This window comes from Nycticebus coucang, chromosome 7 (assembly GCF_027406575.1).
Source record: "Nycticebus coucang isolate mNycCou1 chromosome 7, mNycCou1.pri, whole genome shotgun sequence".
Classification (NCBI taxonomy): Eukaryota; Metazoa; Chordata; class Mammalia; order Primates; family Lorisidae; genus Nycticebus; species Nycticebus coucang.
The window spans coordinates 88,226,541-88,249,577 of NC_069786.1; the positions used below are offsets into that span (position 1 = coordinate 88,226,541).

General features: G+C 39.8%; 1 protein-coding gene across 5 annotated transcripts in view; it reads left to right on the forward strand.

The window, feature by feature from the left end:
* Positions 1–23,037, forward strand: part of MYO1B (myosin IB) — a 194,336-nt gene that overhangs the window by 74,437 nt on the left and 96,862 nt on the right. For all 5 annotated transcript variants that reach the window (XM_053596276.1, XM_053596277.1, XM_053596279.1 and 2 more), the window contains exon 4: positions 17,548–17,642. In XM_053596276.1, coding sequence (XP_053452251.1) covers positions 17,548–17,642 — 95 coding nt within the window. The remainder of the gene's footprint in view (positions 1–17,547; positions 17,643–23,037) is intronic.

Genomic DNA, 23,037 nt, shown 5'->3' on the forward strand with positions numbered 1-23,037 from the left:
AACCAAAAAATAGCTGAGTGTTGTGGCGGGCGCCTGTAGTCCCAGCTACTCGGGAGGCTGAGGCAAGAGAATAGCTTGGGCCCAGTAGTTGGAGGTTGCTGTGAGCTGTGTGAGGCCACGGCACTCTACCGAGGGCCATAAAAGTGAGACTGTCTCTACAAAAAAAAAAAAAAAAAGAACTTGAGCTTGTACCTTAAGTGTGTTTGAGATCTTGTAAGGGGGTGTAAGGGACATGTTGATGGATAAGGAAGGTTCCGCTTGTGTAACAGGCCTTCTTGATTGAAGGCAGCACACATTCAGGTGTGTCTCTCATGGATGGCACAGTCCAGTGGGGGTCAGATGGCTCTCCTCTGAGGAGACTCAAATGTCCACTCTGAGAAAGCGCCAGCCAGGGCACAGTTGTGTGGGCCCAGCCTCATTGCCAAGGAAGCTGAGAGACTGGGCGATACAGTCTCTCCTTGTGGCCAGGAAGCAGAAATGGGATGGGACTTAGTAAATATGTCACATGGTCTCCTGTCTGCCAGGATTATTTCAGTAGTGTCATTACTGTTTGATAATTCAACTCGTGGGTACTTGTAAAACAAGCTTCTGCATGAATCTGAACATGAGTTCAGTAGTATAATTTACAAAGTCTTCAGAAAGTATTTTCAAGTATTTTTTTCTTCGTAATGACTGTAATCATGGTACATTTCAACATTTTCATTTTAACCTTATTTGAATGCATTTCTACAGAAGTAAAACTCTGCATCCATTTTTCATGTTTTTGTGGTTACTCCTTTTGTCTCACGCTACTGTTCAGCACAGACACTGGTCACTTTTTAGTTTGTTGTGAACAAAGGCTTTGAGGAGTGCTGCATCTAGTTGCTGTGAAATAGCTGATATGATGTGATTATTATGATTATTTGTGATTATGTGGTTATTTGAAGATGTTTTAATGCTTTGATAGTTTATTGTAACAAATCTATCTTTAGCCCACTTCCCATATTATTGATTTTCTTGGAACCAGTGTGTCTGTTGGGCTTACTAGATAATTAGATTCTTGTGTATTCATTTGCATTTTCATCTGTTGGGAATTTTGGTAAAATGGTTCTAAACGACTTTGAAACTTAAGCCAGTGCAATCTTAAGTTTTGGGGATTCAACTTTTTCCAGATTATGGTGAATAAATAAAAGTTAGTTTCCCCTGTACTCAGGAGTATGTGTGTGTATAAGGACAGCTTTAATTAAATTATTTTTCCAAATATGGATGTAGTCCAAGATGGAAGGTGAAGGAATATAAAATCTTAGAATAGATTACTGAAGAATTATTTTGTCCAGAAAGGAGAATATTGGATTTTCTCATAAGAGATGGGGAACTTTTAGGTGGTTGGGTAATGGGTTGAGGGATAAGCACAGAATTAAGAATATGCTAGTAATTTAAGTAGAGAGCGAATCTATCCCATCAGTCATCCATTAAGAGTTCTCATTTGTCTGACAAGTATCAGGGCAACAGGCTTTCAAAGTTTCCCTTGACTCAGTAGTACTGTAATTTTTAAATTATAGTCTTTTTATTCTGGTAAACCTATGTGTGTCTGTTGGTACACTGAAATTTTTCTAGATTTTTTACTATTTTTGAATGTTAACCGTTGTAAGTGAATAAATGAAAATTTTCTGGGAAATATTTTCTTAGCTCATATGTTGTGAGGCAGATCCATCGTTAATCCATCATCTCCCCCTCCCTGCCAAAACAAGAACTCTACCTATATGCATGAATTTTACTAATAACAATTGCATTATTTAGTTTTTTTATAGTTCATATGAATGTGAACTGATTCTTTTATTCCCTCGCATTCAAAATTAACTGAAGGCAGCTCACTATTTTATAGTTAATATAATAAAATAAATAGTTTTCTAAAAGTCAGAGTAAAGGAAACAGAAAATAGGTAAGACCCTAATAAAAGTTAATACCTTATGTGTTCTATGCTTATAGAGCTTAAACTGTTCATTTCGTGGTAGTCAAAGTAAAAAGGAACGTATGATCAGTTAGAATATGATGCTTTGCATACAAGATCAAAGAGCAAGATTGCTCAAAAGAGCACAGTGCTCCTTGCCAGTTAGATGTGAAAGAGATTTCTCTTAGGGACTGAGGATGTGGAGGGTGTCATCCTGAGCCATGCCTCCCAGGACTTCTTTGCAGAAAACAGAATTTTACACAGCTGCTTCTTAGGTCACCAAGTAGAAGCAGAGGACGTAACACCAAGTATAGTTTAGGAAAAGCAGGTGTGTACGAGGTAGAAATCAGTAGTTGTCATCCTTGGCTTCAGAAACACTGAAGAATTCTCTCCTTATCTGTGGGGTATTGGGGAGGACTCACAAGGCAGCAGCTCCCCAGGGTGAGAGCCACTGGGACAAGTGCCTCGCTTATTGGTGGTTTGACTAGAGTGAAGGATACAAGGAGCAGATATTTGGAGTTTTTCCTTCAGGGGTTTCCTATTTCATAGTTCGTATGTTCGTTTATTTGTTTTCTATTTTCTTATGAATGGCCTTTGAATGAAAGGTGATCTGCAGATAATTGAAGGTGGCGTTCTCTGGTAAGGGCCTAGAGTACACATACTCTGTTGCTAATAAAAGACAGATCCTTAATTTAAATACCTACTGAGTGGTACATTGGGCTGTCATTATTTTATGAAAATTGAGGAAGCAAATCAAGACTTCTTGGAGTAGATGGCTCTGATCTCTGTAGAGATGTGGCTCCTAAGGTATATGACATAGAGTTGTCTAGACTGGAACTCGTTTACTGTGATGGATCAGGCAACTATACAGGGTGTGGTGATGGTTCCCAGTCTTTGGGCCTGGGGAGTTATTGCAGAGATTGGTATTTTTAAATCTTCATTGGTGGGTATTTGATGTACACATATTTGAGGAGAGCAGTTGCAAGTGAACATGTGTGTGTATGCGTGTGCATGTGTGTGTATTAACCTTAAGCAATAAGGCTAGATCCACTGGCATAGAATGGTTTTAGGAATTGGCAGCTCTAAAAACTTTGACAGCTCTGAAAACTTTCAGGATGTCTTCCTTCAGTGTGTGTTTAGTTCTAACATCTCCAGATCCAGAGACATGTGGCTTCATTATAGATCGCCCCAGCAAAGGTCTTCTGGTATCATCCTAGGACCTGCCCCTGAATTGATTGGCTTTTACAACATGTCCGATCTCAGTGAGGAGCAGAGGGTTGTCACTATAGCTTTTCTAGACCATCTCCTAGCAGTCTAAGTTAGAAAGATTTAACATGTGGAGTCTTTGTTGATCCATTCGTCCAACAAAAATTTTGAGTGCCTCACCTCTGCAAGTCTCAGTGACTTTCTTGGTGCAGAAAACCTACTCTCAAGGTAAATTTGGAAAGTTGAAACTCTAATTTCCCTTCTGGGAAGGAGTTCTTTTTCTGGGGGGAAGCAGAAGAGGACTTTGACAGGCAGCTCCTAGTAGTTTTTAGGGGGACATGGTGGAGGAAGAGCCTTGGACTTGAGGGTCTGGAGGGCAGGGACAGCTTTGTTTTCATCTTCACATATCCTCCGATGCTGGGCACAGTTCATGGAAGATTGTAGGCACTCGATGAATACTGGCTGTAGAGCCCAAGAAGGAAACTAGGATGAAAGTGTTACTTTGCTCAGACTGAGAAAAGTGATCAACCTTTTTGGGAGCAGACACAGGGTGTGGCAGCTGGGGACTGCAGAAAGGGTAGGGGCAGCATATTCTCATTAGCTGGCTCTGAAGATATCTCGAAATCGTCTGTGCTCCCTAGTTCAAGAACTAGCAAGATCCTAGAATATGGCAAGTGCAAAGGTAACCAAACTTTGGTTGCCTTTTAAAAGTAGATTTAAGGTGACCATTTGACTACGTCTTCAAATAGAATTTATATCTGCTAGCATTAGGGCAGCGGTTTTCAACCTGTGGGTTGTGACCCACAGGAACTGTATTAAAGGGCCGCGGCATTAGGAAGGTTGAGAACCCCACTGCATTATGGAGAATTGCTGAGTCCCACCAAATTACCAAATGAAGAATTTTAGTTAGAGAGTATGAAATAGAGTCTCCTCTTTAATATTCTTGTTTGAGTGTTTCAAATTCACAGGGGTCTGTCTTTCTTTTGTTAGCGTGTGAACGTGTGCTTATAGACGCACATTGATTTCTCCTTTATTGGGTTATTTATAAATAGTTGGTAGGCAATCGTAGACTTTGAAAATGCAATACATTAATCTTACTGCTTTTTATGCATGAATAGGAGAGAAAACAATGTTAAGATTCATTTTACTAATTTATTCTGAATGTGTACTATGTGGCAGTGCTAGGCACTTAGATGGTGAGTCATAATTCTCACTGTCAAGAGAAAGAAACTGTAAACAAAAAAGTCTCCCGAACTTAGAATGCCACATACTAAGGCTGTAGTAGATGGATAAATGGGTGTACAGGCTAGGGACTCCTAGAATGAGGTGAGAGGCAGAGAGTTCCAGGGAGATGAGCCAGGAAAGAGCTGGGCTGGCTGCAGAGGAGAGCCTTGCTTGCTTTGTAATATCTGTAGCACATCAGTGAGAAAGAAATCAAGCTACAAGCTCTTTGAGACTGGCTTTGTATGAATGTATCCTGCCTGGTTTTGAACTTTCTGGGTAACCAGAAATCACTCTGGATATACGCAAAGAAAAGGAAGCTGTCATACTGAAGATATAAACTTGTACTGAGCTTATATTTTGTAATAAAAACACATAGAAGTATGATACATATCTCCCAGGACCTGATGCCTATCTGGAGAGTGCCCTGGCAACTGATCTCTGTTCTCATCCAGAGTCATACCTCCCCAGGACCTGATGCCTGTCTCTAGAGTGCCCTGGGTCCTAATCTCTGTTCTCATCCAAGGTCTTACCTCCCCAGGACCTGATTCCTGTCTCCAGAGTGCCCTGGGTCCTAATCTCTGTTCTCATCCAAGGTCTTACCTCCCCAGGACCTGATGCTTGTCTCCAGAGTGCCCTGGAGCCTAATCTCTGTTCTCATCCAAGGTCTTACCTCCCCAGGACATGATGACTATCTCTGAAGTGCCCTGGGGCCTAATCTCTGTTCTCATGTAGGGTCTCTTGCCCCTCTCTGCTGTTCTGGGAAGATTTTGCTAGCTTTTAGGACTTCAGTCTTAAATTCTTAGTCTTGGTTTAGTTAAGTAGTTTCCCAAAGTTTGGTGATCTTGAAGCCCAAAGTCTTTTATCAGATGATGTCCCCCACTGCAGACGTGTGGCAATAAATACTAACTGCTGCTTGCAGATCCAAGTGCTACTTTCTCTCAGGTATACGTGTTATCTGTATATATGCTTATTTCGGCATAGTCATTTTCTTGTGGCTGCTCTCCAAACATACTGACATGACTTAAAAAACTTCCAGGCAGATATTGGGTGCTCTGTATGTGGGTTCACTTTGCTGTGCCTTCGGTGTGATGGAAGTGTACCAGAGAAACGTGTTGTATCAGGACTTTCTGGGTTTCAACGTTAAATCTCCCTCTAGCAGTTGGTAGATTAAAACTTTGTTGTCTAATCAGCCCCTGCCTAAAGTTGCAGGCCAGGCTCTGCTAGGGAGAGGTGGAAAGTCAAGGAAAAGGGAAACTTGGAAGATGGTGAAGGAGGGAGTGACGTCCTTGTGGTTTAGGATGATGATTCCAGGAGGGAGGAGGAGGAGGCTGCAGGGAAGTGGGCCTGTGGGCAGAGTGTTTATAGTATTTTTGGTTTACCCATTCTTATGGGGCCATGTTGAAGCCATTTTTGATATGTAGACATTTTAACAGTTTAAAAAATATAAAAATAGTAATCAAATACTGTGCAGAATAGACCTGGCATCTTGAGCTTCTCTTATTGTTGAAGCATCTTTCCTAGGGTGAGACCCAGATAGGGCAAAGAGAGGGAATGGGAGTGAAAACCCTCTGGAAGACACACCCTCATAAGAAGTCCTTCCTGTGTTAACCACCCTTGGTCCTCTTAGAGAAAGCTGTCTGTCACTATATGCTCAGAGCCTGCTCATTTTCTGAGGGGGTTTCTTTCTCTGTGGTCTGAATCATAATCCTATGATTTTCCCCTTGAGTCACTGATTTTCTTTTTAAAATTAAGACATGGATTTGGCTAAGTCATTATGGAATTTACTGTTTTCTATTTGAAAATCTGGAAGAAAAGTTTCTACACATTCTCTATGTCCCAAATTTGCAAACTTTATTTGAATAGGTACATCATAAACTCTGGGTGTGGGGGGAGATGGGAGCCTCTGGCCCAGGGAAGAATCACTCCTGTCATGACTGCCCAGAAAGTCCTGAGATGGGCTGTTAACACTTCTCTCTGGTGCGTACACAGCACACCCATACCATACTGAAAATCGGAGTACACCTTGGAACCAGAGTTTGGGGGACAGAACTGATACAACTTTGCTTTGAGTTTTAACAAAGTCGTTATAGAATTATTTAAAAGCAAGCAGTGGGAATCAGATTTAACTGGTTATGAGTGGCGAAAGTCATGGTTATAAAAAAAAAGATGTTACATTTTGACAGCATTTTGAGGATGGTTTGTGAAAATGTCTTGCTTCACTCTAAAAAACTGAAGGCCAAAAATTGAGAACATACCTGTGTCAGTGACAAAGCCAGTGATAGAAAGGAAGGGGTAGGTTTCAAAGGTATTAATGCCTGGATGAAAAGAGAAAAGCAAAATTTTTATTTGGATTTTTTTTCCTGTTTTTTGTTGTTGTTGTGCTCTTATTTTCAATAGGTGACAGAGACCAACTCACTTGGCATTGATTAACTAAATTTAATTTTCTAGTTAGATAGTGATTTCTTGAAACTGAGCACCCATGGGTGGGGATGATACTTCTCTGCCTGACATCCTCTTCACACATAAGATGTTTATTGGATTAAGGGGTACTGAATTCTTTTAAATTTATTTACAGAATATATCCTCCTTTACGGTATCATGATATGAATTTAGTTATTAACCAGGAAACCTTAATATTATTCTTAATATTTTTATTATTTTCCCAATTCACTCTGCTTTCTCCACAACAGTAAGAGGGTACCAAAAAAATTGTGTCCACATTTTAAGCGATGTTGTCCATATGTCACTTTTTGAAGATGACTTGAAGGTAACCTACTGGTCCAAGGGCACCTAGACATGCTGTGCACATCGTTTTACCTACAATTCAGACTGATCACTTTCACTTCCAACAGGATCTCTTAAAATGTGCATGCCTTTTTTTTTGCAGTTTTTGGCCGGGGCTGGGTTTGAACCCGCCACCTCCGGCATCTGGGGCTGGCGCCCTACTCCTTTGAGTCACAGGCGCCGCCCAAATGTGCATGCCTTTTTTTTTTTTGGCATCCCCAGTATACGCAAACTCCGACCTTCAGTGGTCTCTGTTATCTATGTGGGCAGGTGCAGGTATCTGTTTATATTCAGGCATATCGTTCGTATTGGTTGCTTTAATCAAGTTCTGCTTCATTTGAAATGGCTGCAGATCTCCCGAACATTGAATGTACTTGTGACCTTGATTCTACAAGGCAAACCCACTGATTTAGCCCCACCTGGCCTTTTAGTATCTTCTGGAGTGCCTGCTGCATTTCAAACACTGTATAGGGTGCTTAGTAAACATCCTCTTCACATCTCTGTGAGGCTTGAAGCACAAATCAAAGCTTGAAGAAGTTGATAACCTTTCACTCACTACTGTCTACTTCCTTTTGTCTTAAAACTAAAGCAGAATGTACTTGGGGTTCTGGTTCAAATGGCATCTCCACCCAGTGCCTTCCTTGATAACCTCAGCCAGATCTCTGTATGTAGGCGGTACACGGTGCCCCACAAGGTCCCCAGCACAGTGCTTTCTGTTCTGGGTGGCTATCCTGCATCCTGCCCTTTGACTGGCATGAAGCTGTGTCGCCCTTACTATTGTGTCCTGTGTACTTAATAGGTACTTGGGGCTATCAGAATCAGATGACGCACGATGGCTTGCATCGGAATGTGGTAAAGAAGAGCTCCCTTTACTGCACCAGCTAACTATTTGGGATGTGCATGTGAAGTCCCTTACATCAGAGTGTTCGAAGTTAGACAAAGAAAAAGACACAAAGTGGCATACCAGGAGGTCACTTGTAGGCTTTAAATCAGTAGGGACCATCTGTGAAAAATCACTTAGCATTTAAAAAGCTTGAAATCATTCTTTTTTTACTTTCATGAATAAAAAAGTTTAGCATTAGATTCTAAGGGTGATTAGGAAGGTTTTGGAATAATTTGGGGGTAAGTCTTCTCATGGATTAGTTGCCTGTAATAAAGTCATAAAAATTGACCATGATGTTAATAGCAATTAGTGATTTTGCTGAGAAGTTTTGAAATTTTTGTTTTGGGAATCTGTTTAAATTGTATTTACCTTGAACTGGAAAGGCTATTCTCATAACTCTTAACTGAATAATTATTTTAAGTTGGGTGAAAAAAGAAGATGGTTAGAATTCTTTTGTTGAAAGGGATAATGAAAGTACTTTAAAAGCTATTGAATTTGAATTAAGAGCCCCAAATCAGGTGTGTTTTGTTAATTTCTGGATGGAGGAAATAACATAATTTCCTCCTTGCTCTCTGCTTCCTCTCTGCCTCTGTCCTTACTCTTCTGCCTTGGAGTTTAGATTTTATAGCTTTCCATGACATATTTCTGTCAGTAAAAGTCATTTTTCTCCTTTTCTGAATGGCTTTAGGGGTTTGTAGATGTGTTTATTACTTGCTCCCACCTCTATTTTGGGGGGAGACTTAATTAAGTGTCTTTGCTGTGATACTTCAAGCTTCTAGAAGAGGACAGATGCTCTTAATCATCTGTCCTCAGAACCCTCACGGTGAGAACAGGGCCTGTTACCTCCTGGATATCCAGGAAGCCCCTGGGAGCCTGCTCTGGTGGTTGCCCTCACCCAGCTTCCAAGCCCTTCACACTTGACTGACGTATGAGGTAAGGCCCTGTAGTGGTGAAAATGGATAAAGGAGTGGAATTGACCTTTTTGTTGTGGACCTCTTAACCAAGCCCAAGTAGGATGCTTCAATGTGGAGAGCTTCCCCCTTTGGTGGTTTGTTTTGTGCCTAGGATATTTCTGGGTGCTTTTCTTTTTGAAGCTGTTGAAGTTGTCAGAAGGAAGTCCTCAGTAGCAAGGTTTACTACTAAATTCCAAAGAGCAGCCAGCTTCCAGGCCATGAAGGCAGATGTTTCCTCACTTCTTTTGTATCTTAAGTCCAGTCCTTTTCCTTCCTGGTGTAATTTAGTCTCTCTAAATCTCTTATCTGCTTCCTAATGTGTGTCTCCAATACCTAGATTTTGCAGTCCATCCTCAGAAAAGAGTCGCCCCTTGGCTCAGTCCACCGTCTTGCCACTTCAGTACAGGAAAAGATGCTATTCTGTCGAGTGACTATTTCTTAGCAAGCTGGCCTCAGACCTGGTCTCCATGAGGATTGTTAATGGTCAGGTCCATGATCTTGAAAGAATTTGGGTGTGTTCCTAAGCTTCTTTATTATGAGTGAATTACATAAAATAATTCTAAAGTTTGGAAAGGAGACCAGCCTTTAAGTTTTGGATTATTTTCTGTGACTAGGATGTGAATTTTGTTATAAAGAACTTTGCTTTTTAAATCTAATGCTGAAGTGAAGAAGAATTTCTTATATAATTATCTAGAGATTTCTGTTGCTTCTTTAAACATTATAATACGTGTGAACCATTTTGTTTATACATAACATTCACATGTTGCTTTCTTGTCTTGACTGACAAGATTAAAATGTGTTTTAGTGACCCATTAAAATAATGGGAAACATGGCATATGTTGCGGTTGAGCTGGGCAATCTATGAAATTTCACAGAAATACTATGGGATTTTTGAAAACCCGTATGATTCTAAAGGAAGAAGAAACTTTTTATGTCTGTTTGTCATGTCTTATTTTAAAGTCTGACTGTGGAGCTTTGTTTATTTTACTGTTGTCATTCCAGAAGAAATGTCATTTTAAAGTGATTTATCCTGATGACATTATTCTGTTTTGTTGCCTATGGAAACAAGTTTTTTTTTTAGTTATGTAGCCAAGAGAAAGCAAGGTGGCTACTTACATTTAGGATATAAGACTATAAATGAAACTAGAAAATGAAATGTTGATAAAACATTCTGAGAAATACGATTGTAGGTCATTTTTTAAGATCATTCTCACCTGCATTCTACCATCTGTTGTGCCATGGCATAGTATCTGTTTTCTTGTTACCGAGATAGGGTCTTGCCCTGTTGCCAAGAATGGAGTGCAGTGCTGTGATTGTAGCTTACTGCAGTCTTGAACTCCTGGCCTCAGGTAATACTGCCTTAGCCTTACAAAGTGCTAGGATTACAGATGTGAGTCACTGTGCCCAGCCAGCATCTTTCTTATATTGGGATAGTAACTAAAGACTTCTTTGAGTTCAGATGTATAAAAAGAAAAAGTATGATGTTCTGTTTTGTTTTGGGGGCCAACTGTATTTGTATGGTGTATCTTCTTACACTATAATTTTATAGTTGAGAGTCTCAACTATATGTGCCTACATATATCCATTTTAATATTCCCTGCCTTTTAATTGGAGTATTTTGCCCATTTACATTTAATGTACTTATTAATATGGTTGGACTTAGTTTGCCATTCATTTATTTTCTATTTGTTTCCTGTTTCTGTTCTTCTTTTACTGCTTTTTGAATTATTTGAATTAAAAAAATTTTTGTACTTCCATTTATTTTTTAATATTTTGTCTATAGCTTTTTGTATTACTATTTTAGTGGTTGTTCTGGGGATTATAATATACATTCCTCACTTTTTAGAATCCATATAGGGTTAGTATTGTCTCACTTTACGTGAAATAGAGAAACCGTCCAACCATTTAGGTACACTTACCATCCATCCCGTCCTAATCCAGTCTTTTATAAAGTTTATTTTCACATTCTTTCCTTATTACTTTATAGTATACGTTTTACCCATTGCTATTTATTTAGAAGAAAGGGTTATTTTTGTTCTTTTATCCTCTCACTTTAAGCTTGGATTGTTAGGAATGTTTACCAGTGTTGTAGCTATGAGAGAATAATTTTGTTGTGTAAATAAGTTAATTTACCGGTGCTTGTACTGACGTAGGACAAGACTGCACTAAAGCGTTTTGAGATGAAAGTATAAATAACTATAAAGACTTAGTTTCCCTAAATTTCTCCTTAAAATGTGATAGGATGAATTTCTGGTGGAAGGGCATAACCCTAACTCAACAAGGTGATATTTTCCAAGTAGGGAAATGTTTTTGAATTCAGAATATAAGATAATTATAGATGTTAAAATATCTATAATAACATTTTATAAGGAAAGCTAACATGGTGCCACTCTTTAAACAACAAAATAGAAATGCAAAGCATGCAAAGCACACCACACATAATTCCCTTTCTCCTTTTCCTTCTTTCCACGTTGTTCTTGGAGACTACCTCAGCCCTTGTTTGAGTTCAGTATGACGTTACCATTGGTGATGCCCATGGAGGTTAGCCATTTTTTGAAAAATATACTTTTTTGGTTACTCAATTTAGAAACACCCAATATTTAGGGCTGAAGCTGTCTATGAAAATTGAGACTGAGCTATTTTAAGAGGCCTAGAAGGGGAATTTCTCTGGTATGATTTGAAAGTGCTCTAGAACTCAGGATTGAATGAAAGGGAGGAACTCAGGATTGAATGAGGAAGAAGATTTGAAATCATCGGGTGTAAACACTTACCTAAGTTCAGGAAAGTTTCTTGAGACAAACCTCGTTCTTTTAAATATTTCAGCTTGTAATTGGAGAGGACCAACTCCAAGTCCTCAGAATAGATTAGACCTGCTTTGGAGAATGATTGCTCAAGCACCACATTAGCAAAGAGCCAGAGGCTCTGAAACATAGGGCCGTGTTTGGAAGAGCATAAGCTTTAGAGGTGATGGGGTGTCACAGATGTCTTTCCTTCTGTGCACATGAGGTGAAACAAACTTAGAAAGGAAATGGCAGGGTGGAGAGCACGGAGTTTTGGGAAAAGAAGCCCTGCCATCTCTCCTGATGACCACGGAAGTACCACTGTGATTAACACTCTGAATAGAAGTAAGAAGGGAGAGGAACATAAATACCAGCTGGACAATTTGAACATGCAACCCAGCATTCCACCCTGACAGAAAATAACAGATGAGCCCCAAACTAAACTTGCGAAACCTGAAAGTGATAGATACAGCTGTTTGGAAACATACTTGGTGCTGGGGTAGGTTTGGCTCTCAAAGAACAGCCGTGTAGATGATAGGGAAATGAAGGGAAGACGGCCTTTCCACGTCAGGCTGCCCCTATTCTTGGAGCTCAACTAGAGGACAGAAGAAGCAGATGAAACCATGCTCTTGATGTGGTAGGACAAAAACCATGTTTACCCCCTTACGTTATCGTCACGATATTATAATTAACCGTTCATTTCTGTGTGTGGTAAATAACAATGCTGACATGGTCACAAAATAATGCGAAGCATATGGGTCACAACTGTTTTTAACTAAAAACTTCTCTAAAGATTTATTTAGGTTCCTTAATTAAAGAGTGGTTTGGAAGACTGGCATGTGGTTTCAGTTTATAGTTAGAAATGTTGGCAGTGGTGATGGGTATGTGCTCAAGTTACCAGAGAGGAAGAGGAACAAGATTGGGAGGAGGGTTTGGCTTCTTTAGGGCTCTCCCTTTTGGCATTTTTTTTTTTTAAGTGAAGTCAAAATCTGCATTTATAAGTAATAAGCATGATGACATTTATACTGTACTTGAGATGTATATGTCTGGAGTACAAGTTCATATCCCAGTGCTTAAGTACTTAAATTGGTAAAATTCTCATGTCACTTATTGAAATTTTATGAAATTATTGGCTCTCAAGAGTCCTGAAGTAATATCCCCATTTAGCCTTTCTCTTATATTAAAATTATACTTCCCATTATGTGAATCTGGCCCTGTCTTTGAGGGCAGGAGTTAAGTAATTCCGTCTGGACAGAAAAGAAAAAAATAAATGTTCAACCTAGGTGTTTTGACTTGAAATAAACACATGGCAGCACCGTTTGGTGATTTTCCAAAACTTCCCGTGTGTGTATGTGTCTGTGTCATGTGGTTGTTTGTGTGCGAAGTGAGTTTGTGCTATTTTGGATCTAGTGATGGTGTAAGTAAGCACTAAATTGCCATCCTGGGAGAATGGGACAAAGGCCTGTACTAAACAGGACAACTCTTTGTCCATGAAGAGTTGAGAGAGTATGATTGGAAAACTGCCTTTGTGTTTGTTGTAACATGTTTTCCTGCGTTTCTTGCCAAGGATGATAATGCAAGCGGTGTGTCAGAACTATTGTGTGGAAGTTGGAGGAGCAGAAAGAGAGGAAGGCCAGTAAAAAAAAACCTAAACAATACTTTCCTTCCCTGCATGAAGTTCTGGGGGAAATAAATTTCCTTATGTTTACTATCTTCATGGAGCTCACTTTAGTAGTGACTTTGCTGTTGGTTAGGTAGAATCCACTCATTTATTCATTCATTCCTACCTTGGTATTGGTTACATTATATGTTCATAGCTGTGGATGGCACAAAGATTAATCAGAAAGAAAGGTTCTGTCTCAGAGGAGCTTATGTCTGGTAGAGGGATAAGAAGATGTATGCATAACTCATTATAACACAGAAAGATTTTCAGATATTTATTCAGGGATTTACAACTCTCACAGTGCTTTTATACACTTCTGGTTTTGTAAATGAAAAAAAAAAAACTCCAAAGTTTAGGCAGGAAGAAATGATATGTTCAAGGTCATGAAGGTGGTTAGGTACAGATTTGGGGCACAGGGCATCACATCTAGGATATTTCCCACCTCCATATTCGCTGTGTTTCCCACCATCTCCACTACGCAGAGTACAAGTGAAGGCTGACACCACAGCAGCTGTGAAGCTCGAGCAAGGCTTGGTTGTGTAGAGAAAATGGTTGAAACGGCTTTGAGGGACAGAGAAGGATCAGGGTATACTGTCCCAAAGGACAGCTGGAGGGAATTATTACTTGAAAAAGACCTTGGTGCCAAATGTTTCTATTATTTTCATTCTGTCTTTTCAACAAATGCGCTTAGACTATATATGGTACTTATCACATGCGGGATGACAGACTCACTAATGTGGGGGTCACAAAATAAGACTGGGGTGCCCTTCCTTGAGGCTTCACAATGGTCCAGCCAGAAGATAAGATGTGGTAACAAATGGTTATAAGGGAATATGACAAGAGGCAGGGGGATAGAAAAGTGATTCACAGTGTTCCTGGGATAAGGTTATGACTCCGCTGAGAATGGGATCGTGGGCTTCTCATGTCACTTCTCAAGACCATATTTCTCAAAGGAGGCTGGCATATACTTTGCAGGGATGTATGGAAGATCAAATCCAGTTACGGATACAAATATGAGTACATATTCACTGAACTTCACTCAGCTCCTGGCACATTGCAGATGAGCAACAAATTGTCAATATTGATGACTCCACATGTCTTCTGAAGAACAGCCAAAGTCTCTGATGGGTGTGAACTGGTTGGCTAGATTTAAACTCTTCCTGTATCTCTGTCCTCCACTAGTCTCCCTGCTCCAGGTTGGTCTCCCTCACATGCGCCTTTATCACCCTGTGATACATACCAGATGCAGAGCTGTTGCATCTCAGGGTCAGTAGTGGGGGGTCAGCTCTGGCTCTGGCACACTGGCAATGTGATCTCAGCAAGTTATGTCCTTGCTTTGTGCCAGTCTCATTGTAAAATTTAAAATGATTAAACCTAATGGGCTTCATGAGAGTTCTGAGACATGGTAAAAGTCACTGTTATTCATTCTAATTACTCTCTGACCTTGCCACTGCCCCGTGTGCAATCCTGTAGTGAGGTTTCCTGTTAGCTCCATTTTTCTTCTTTGGAATTTGCCGTGTGTCTCCCTGGCTCATCTCTCCTCCTGATACTTTGCCTTCCAGCTACATGGAATTGCTCATAAAGTCTCACCTTCATCTCCATGATGTTTTGGCCTTTACTTTTGCCTAAAAGCCATTTATCTTGTTAATTCATTCTTTAGGACTTGTTTTTCTACCTCCTGAAGATCCTCTAGGTCTAATCCCCAGCCCTGTGAGGTCCCTGTCCTATAGGATGTTGCACATGTTTATCATTGGAATTACTGTTGGATTTCGTTTTCACTTTGTATATTTCTTCTCCACTTTTGAACAAGAAGGGGACAAGTATTAATTATTGCCAGATTCCCAGCTTGTTCTTGACACAGATTAGGCTCTCAATGTGTTAGTAAATGATTTAGAAGGACTTTACCTATTTAATATAGGTTATCATATTGTCAGAATTATTTTTCAATTAGCTAGCCCAGCAGGAGGACAGTCCTGGCCTTACCTGATAGAAGCCCTTTGTCATCCTCAGGTAGATGACAAACTGGGGAATGGGACTAGACAAGAATGGTGGCAAGCCTAGTAGTACCATTTTGCCATTGGTGGATCTTGGCATTTCCATCATTTGTCTGCAAAGGCAGTAGTTCTGTGTTTAGTTTAGTGATGGTAACATCAATTATTTGGTGTTTGGAAGCATTTTTGTAATGTTTGGAAAGTTTTTTTTTTTTTCTCATGATATTATAAATCCAGTGTATAGTCCTAAGAAAATCTCAGCATTATCCAGTTTGTAGATGTGTTATGTAATATTTTCTTCTTGGCTTTTCTGAATTACTTAGATTTTAATATGATAAAAAACATAAATGGAACTTGTGGGTTAAATAAAGCATACTTTTAGAGTACAATGAATCAGTTCCATTTTTGATTAATAGAGAATGCATGGAAAAAGCAATCTTGAGCAAAAAGAACAAAGCTGGAGGCATCATGTTGTCTGACTTCAAACTATACTACAAGGCTATGGTAACTAAAACAGCATGGTACTGTGGTATAAAAGTAGACACTTAGATTAATAGAAAGGAATAGAGAACCCAGAAATAAAGCCACATGCTTAACAGCCAAACTGATCTTTTGACAAATTGACAGAAACATGCACTGGGGGAAAGGATTCCCTTTTCAAATTAATGGGGGTGGGAAAATTGAATTGCCATACACAGAAGAATTAACCTGAACCCCTATTCCTCACCATCTGCAAAAATTAAAGATCAATTAAGATTGATTGATCAGTCAAGATCAATTAAAGACTTTAATGTAAGACCAGAAACTATAGAAAGAACTAGAAGAAAACTACTAGGAAAAAAATTCATGACTAAGACCTCAAAGACACAAGAAGCAAACACAAAAATAGAGAAATAGGACTTTCTGAATCAATAGAGTGAACAGACAACCTGCAGAATAGGATAAAACATTTGTACACTATACATCTGACAGGAGACTGCTATCCAGAATTTATAAGGAACTCAAACTCAACAACAGCAAAAAACAAATAATCCCATTAGAAAGTAGGCTAGAGACAATTTTTTAAAAGACATCAAGCAAATGACTAACAAGTATATGAAGAAATATTCAACATCACAAATTGGAAAAATACAAAGTAAAACCACAATGAAGTATCATTTTACACTTATCAAAACAGCTATCACTAAAAAGACAAAAATAACAGATGTTGGTGAGGATGCAGAGAAAAGGGAACTCTGCTGTTGGTGGGAATGCAAATTAGTACAGCCTTTGTGGAAAACAGTACAAAGATTACTCAAAGAACTAAAAATAGAATTACCATACGATCCAGCAATTCTACTCTTGGATATTTACCCAAAGGAAAAGAAATTAATACATAAAAAAGATGACTGCACTTGTATGTTTATTTACATTAGAAAAGGTGTGGAATCAACCTAAGTTTCCATCAGTGGAGGATTGCATAAAGAAAATGTGGTATATATGCACAGTGGAATACTATTCAGCCATAAAAAGAATGAAATCATGTCTTGCACCAACGCGGATGGAACTGGAGGCCATGATCTTGAGTGAAACAACTCAGACACAGAAAAAAAAAAAAAAAAACACACTACAGACTACAGTTTCTCACTTACAAGCGGGAGCTAAATATGGACACGTGAAGCAGAATGTGCAGTGGACACTTAGTGGGGGTGTGGGACATGGTGATGGTAGGTACTGGGTGGGGACAATGTGTGTTGTGCTGGATTTACCACAATGCAGTGTTACTGTGTCCCAAAATCGCACTTGTACCCCATGCATATATACAAATTAAAAAAATGTAACTTGGGGCGGCGCCTGTGGCTCAGAGGAGTAGGGCACCAGCCCCATATGCCAGAGGTGGTGGGTTCAAACCCAGCCCTGGCCAAAAACTGAGAAAAAAAAAATGCAACTAAAAAGAAAATGAATGGAAAAGGGTAACAGGTGTGACAAAGAGTAGATTTATTTATTCAAGAATTAGCAGGAAATAAAATGTGATATGTCAGCTTGCTTCCTAGGGCCTGTCACAATGACCCTTTCAGGAACTTATAGTTCCATTTGATAAACCCCTAATAATGAGCTGAATTCTAAGCACTTTCCCCCCATTATCTCCTGCAGCTTTGCCCTGTCAGATGAAGCATACAGATCCCTTCGAGATCAAGATAAAGACCAATGTATTCTTATTACTGGGGAAAGTGGAGCAGGAAAAACAGGTAAGGCTACCGACAAACAACCTTGCTTTCCCTTCCGTAGAAGGTAAATGCCGCACTGCACAGGGCGAGAACAGCAAAGAGGGCAATTGGGAGCTCATTAGCAAAACCTGAGGACCAGGCCTCTGTGAGGGTCTCTTTGCTGATTAGAGGCTGCTGATTAGGATCATGGAATGTCCTCTGGGAAGGACTTGCCTCATTTCTCACATGAAGAAACAAGGCACCTGTCAAGGGGGTTCCAGCCAACATGCAAATTTAGTGCTGAATTCTAGGTCTTTCTACCTCAGTCTCTGGGTGCTTCAAGGTCTTCTGCCTTTCTTCCAAGACATCAAAGCCGAAGGAGTCACTTCCCCAGCAAATGCCAATTTATTCACATTTCAGGAGTTTTCGGCCACCTCCTGTCTTTGCTAAACAGTAAGGGGAGGCACCAGGAAAGTACTTAAATTTTCCTCTAAAGCCTGAAAGATTGAGATTTTCATATTTATTTTTTAGATGCCTGGCAACCTTTCCACAAAGCAATCTCCCAAATTGAGATGTTTATGCTTTCTAAAAATTGGAGTCTTAATGAAATCAGTTCATATGATTGATGGTCTTAAATGAGACAGTGACTTTACAGATGGTGCCCAGCTACTTGGGAAAAATTCAGAAAGCCACACTCTCAGACCCCACACTTGGAAAGGTTAAAAGTGCTGTTGTCAATTTTTTTTTTTTTTTCCTTTGGGAACTGATGAGTCAATGGAGGAGGATGGTGAGGGAGATGGTATTTTCCTAACATTTCATGTGTAAAATGCTTTGTTTTATAGACAGGAATCTGATAATTGTTTATTTCTTTCAGTATGTAAAAGTGGGATTTTATATGTTTTGATTTAACTAATCACATGACTATTTAGTTATCAGACCTACATTTTGAGACCCCATTGATCAAGAGAAGAAAATCTTCCATAGGTGTTGTTGAGTCAAATGATTGAATCAATTTTCTTCATAAGCTCTTAGAAAGATTTGTGTTTTGACAAGCTCCCTATCTGCATTGAAATCTTTTGCTTCTACACCAACCCCTTCCTCCACTTTCTTTAGGAGCGCTCCTCCCTGCACTCCAGTGTAGCTGAAGAAAAAGGGGTTAGATTGGAGTGTCCAGCTCCTCCCTGAGCCCTTTGGAGATAACTTCACCATTTCTTTAGGGTTGTGTGTGTTCTGGGTGGACAGAAATGGAGGGAAGAAGTCTGGCTGGTAAGAATCTTAAGTAATGGAAAGCAGAGTATAAATGTGAGTTGTAGACCATCTAGATCCTCCATATGACCTGGCCGGATCCTTCTTTTGTAGTGATGAAGGACTCAGCACATCACTGAATTTGTCATAGAGATTCAGCTAACAAAGGTTCTTCCTTAGCTTCAGTTCAATTCTCCCTTTACCCATTGCTCTTAAGTCTGCTATCTAGGACCTTACCAGATTAGTCTACTTTCTCTTCCACTGGACACTCACTCACTAATTTGAAGTCAACCATCATATCTTCCTTAGGCTAAAAATTTCCTTTCCTTGAAAAAATTCTCATGTAATATACATACACTTATTCATTCATCCAGGAAAAAAAATGACTGAGTACCTACTTGGTGAAAGAACAATACTAGGTACTAGTAATATGCTGGTAGGCCATACTCTATCCTTGACCTTATCAAGTTTACAGTCCAGTAGGGGAAATACACAATAGCTCCTAATTATATGTACACATATATATGTATGCACCTATATATACCAATTACACATAACACAGGGTGCGTATGAGAACATGTAACAGGAGGATGGATGCTTCATGAAGCTGCATACCAAGACGTAAACAGAGGGCGGCACCTGTGGCTCAAAGGAGTAGGGTGCCGGCCCCATATGCCTGGGTTCAAACCCAGCCCCCGCCAAAATCTGCAAAAAAAAAAAAAGAAGTAAACGAATACTTGAGGTTTGGTCCTGGTTATGGTGAAACTATTACCCCTCTTAATGTGGATAGCAGACTTCAGGTAATACAACACACGTACTGTGTATTGACTTACACTGGACTTTTCACCAAACAAGATACTGGATTAATAGATTTTTGCACATTCTGTTAGGTCAGCTCTTCTAAATCTAATATTGCTCAACAAAATTATTTTAATCTACATGTAAAGTCTTTCCCTTATTTTTTGTTAATTTTGGTCCATTGTTAACCGCTTCTTGAGAAACTGGTTCTAATTCTGTCTTTTCCCTGAGGACTGCTGTCATCCTATTGAGTAATCATGGTAACTAATCTACCAAGTTGAGCAGTACCACATGCTGGGCATTGTACTTACTTAGCATATGTATGAGGTTAGTATTTTTGTTATCCCCATTGTGATTACAGGAAAATTGAGATGCAGAAAAGTTAAGCAATTTGCCTAGGGAATAAGTGGCAGTGCTGGGATTTTGAATGCAGGTAGTATAGTTCTAGACTCTCTGTTTTTATCCACTGTATTAAGCTGTTTATCTGTACTTGAATGATTCTTTTTGAGAGCCACACTGCTGTCACTTGTTTTGGTAAGTGTCCTTCGTTTATCCCTCAATGCCTTTTTAAGGGAGGGATGTTTTGTGTCTCTGCTACCTAATTTAATGCCCAGCATATAGTAGAAAATCACTACATATTTTAATGATTGAATGAATGTCATTCTCCAATCCAAGGAGCAGCCTCCTATCTTTATTCACAAAAATATTGCACAGGACCAGGCCAACGAAATTGCTCATTCTCATTCAAAATATAGTTTATCCCATCACTTCTCGGCCTTTTGGCTAAGATAAGTGTAAAATATAGGTTATCCTACTAAAAGTTAATTGACTATTTCACTTAGTGATGGTTATCTTTATCTTTTTATATTTTTTCTTTAGGTGGTCTCAACTATGCTCTGATAATGTTAATGCTTCTACATTTATACTTCTTGTCAGAATCTCTTATCTGATATCCCAAATAATATATTCAGTGCCTCTCTGACATCTCCATTTGGGTATTTCATCTGTCAGACTCAGTATATATAAAACACAACTCTTGATTTCTCTCTATACTCTCCTATCACCAAACTTTCTGGTTTCGATTAATGAGACCATTCGTCAACGTAATTATCAAGCTACAAATATAAGTGTTACCCTTGATTTCTTCCTTTTCTATATTTCCCACATCCATTCCATTTTCTTACCCTGTCAGTTTTATCTCTAGGATATATCTCATGCCAGGCTATTTCTTCCTTATCTTTGTGTCCACATGCAGGCTCCATTCCTAGCCACCAACCAGAATCTCCCCTGACAACTGTTGGTAGGAGTCTCTTTCTTGCCTCTCTTGACGACCTACAATTCCTCTTTGAAGACCTCTGTCTTTGGCTGTTTTTTTTTTTTTTTTTTTTTACCTGTAGAAACTTTAATAGAACATGAGAATCTTGTCCCTTTTGCCCCTTTCTAGTCACTGACCAGTTCTTTCATGTGAAATAGAATTTAGTTCTTAGCAGCAGGGCAGCTTCTTGTCAGTCTCCAGGCTGACCATTAAAAATGGCATCAAAGCACGTGAGAAACTCTGTCCCAGTTGAGGCGTTTGGGTTGCCGCTGCGGCTCATGCCTGCCCCTCCCCCAGTCCCATTTGACTGTATCTACAACTGCTCCTGTTCACTTCACGTAGCTTCTTTTTTATTTTCTCTTGGAGGAAGAGATAAGAATATTGCTGGTGGCGCCTGTGGCTCAAGGGGTAGGGTGCCGGTCCCATATGCCGGAGGTGGCAGGTTCAAACCTAGCCCTGGCCAAAAACCAAAAAAAAAAAAAAAAAGAATATTGCTAAGCCTCTTTAGTTTCTAAATTCTTCAGTTGTTCAGGTAATTTTCTTTATGACTAATGATGCTTTTTTGGGGGTGGGGGGATATTCTGATGATCAGGTTGAGTCCTAAGTGAGTCATCCTAAATGGGCTGTGGCCATTGGCTGGATGGGTCTTGGGCAACCCTTTATCTCCGCTGGAACATATGTTCTGAGTAGACAGCACATCCACTAATTAGCCTTGTCGACATGTGACATCCTCCTTCTCTGGGAGCTGTTAACTTTGCCACCGCCTCTTGGAGCCAGACTCCGCCTCCTGGTGTCCCCCTGCGTCCTCATTATTGAAAAACTGAGTGCAGGTTGCTGGTACTATTTCAGAGGGTTGGCATTCATTTTTTTCTTAGGAAAACAACAAACACCACCTCATCCCTCTGGTACGAATCTAGTCATAGCAGGGAACTCATTCTTCTCTCTTGTGTTTTCTCTTTTTTTGATATTCAGTGCCTCTGTCACCACTTGAAACCCTTTTTGCCCCGTCATCGTCCCTGGGATTAGTGCTTCCTAGGATCCTTTTACCCTCTGTCATAAGCTGGAGAAAGGGCAACTGCTTTCCAGGGATGTTGCCTTTTGCTCTGGTAGGACCAGCAGCATGAGACAGGTACTGCGCCAGGCAAGAGACTGGAGCCAGCCCCGCAGCCAGCTAGAGCACTGCCTCTCAGATCCTGCCTATGAAGCAGCACTTCCACCCCTCACTTGCCACTGCTGACCAGTACTAGAACAATGAAATAAGACTTAGAAAATTTAAGCCCTCATTTTTTGCTTTAGTTTCAAGAGATAATACAAACTACTTAATTGCTATAAGAACTTTTAACAGCCTACTGTCGTGAATAGACTGGTATTAGTCTGTGAAATAGAGAATTTTGAGTACTTCTGGTTCTCGGACCATACTTTGAGTAACACTGCCTAGAGCTCACTCTAAGCATATATCTTATTTCTGAGCTAATGTACCTCCTAGATTTTGTGAGGAACTATAGTTCCTGGTGACTCTACTGTCCATGATCATGGAAACTTCTAGTGTAGGGAGGTGGATACTACTCCTAAAAGCTACCGCTTTTCAATTACCCACTCAGCTATACATTTGGTAGCTCCTAGCCTGTGAGCCCTCCTCACTTACAGAACCCAACAGCATCTCCTGCCTCTTAGTTCCCACAGAGATATGGAGGGGTTTGCTGACTTATTTCTATCTTTTTCTACTTTTCTTTTTTTGAAAGCAATGGTCCAAAAATTGCCTCAACTTCTATTATGGTTGTAATTGTTATTAGACTATAAAGTCGAGTAAAGCCTAGAATTTATGTGTTGTTAAAAGTCTGGTCCATGGAGCTTACTTATGGGAAAATGAAATGATGGAAGATAATACAGAAATTGCGGCATAGCGGTGTGGGGAATCTGGGGTGGGGGTTCATCTCAGTTGAAGCAGAGGAGGGGCATGAGGCTGTTTTGAAGTGCTACATCATCTTAGTCAGTAAATTTGTTTCTATGTATATGTCCATATGTCATTATTAATAATTTCGTGTTGGTAAGTAAATGAAAGAATATAACAACTAATAT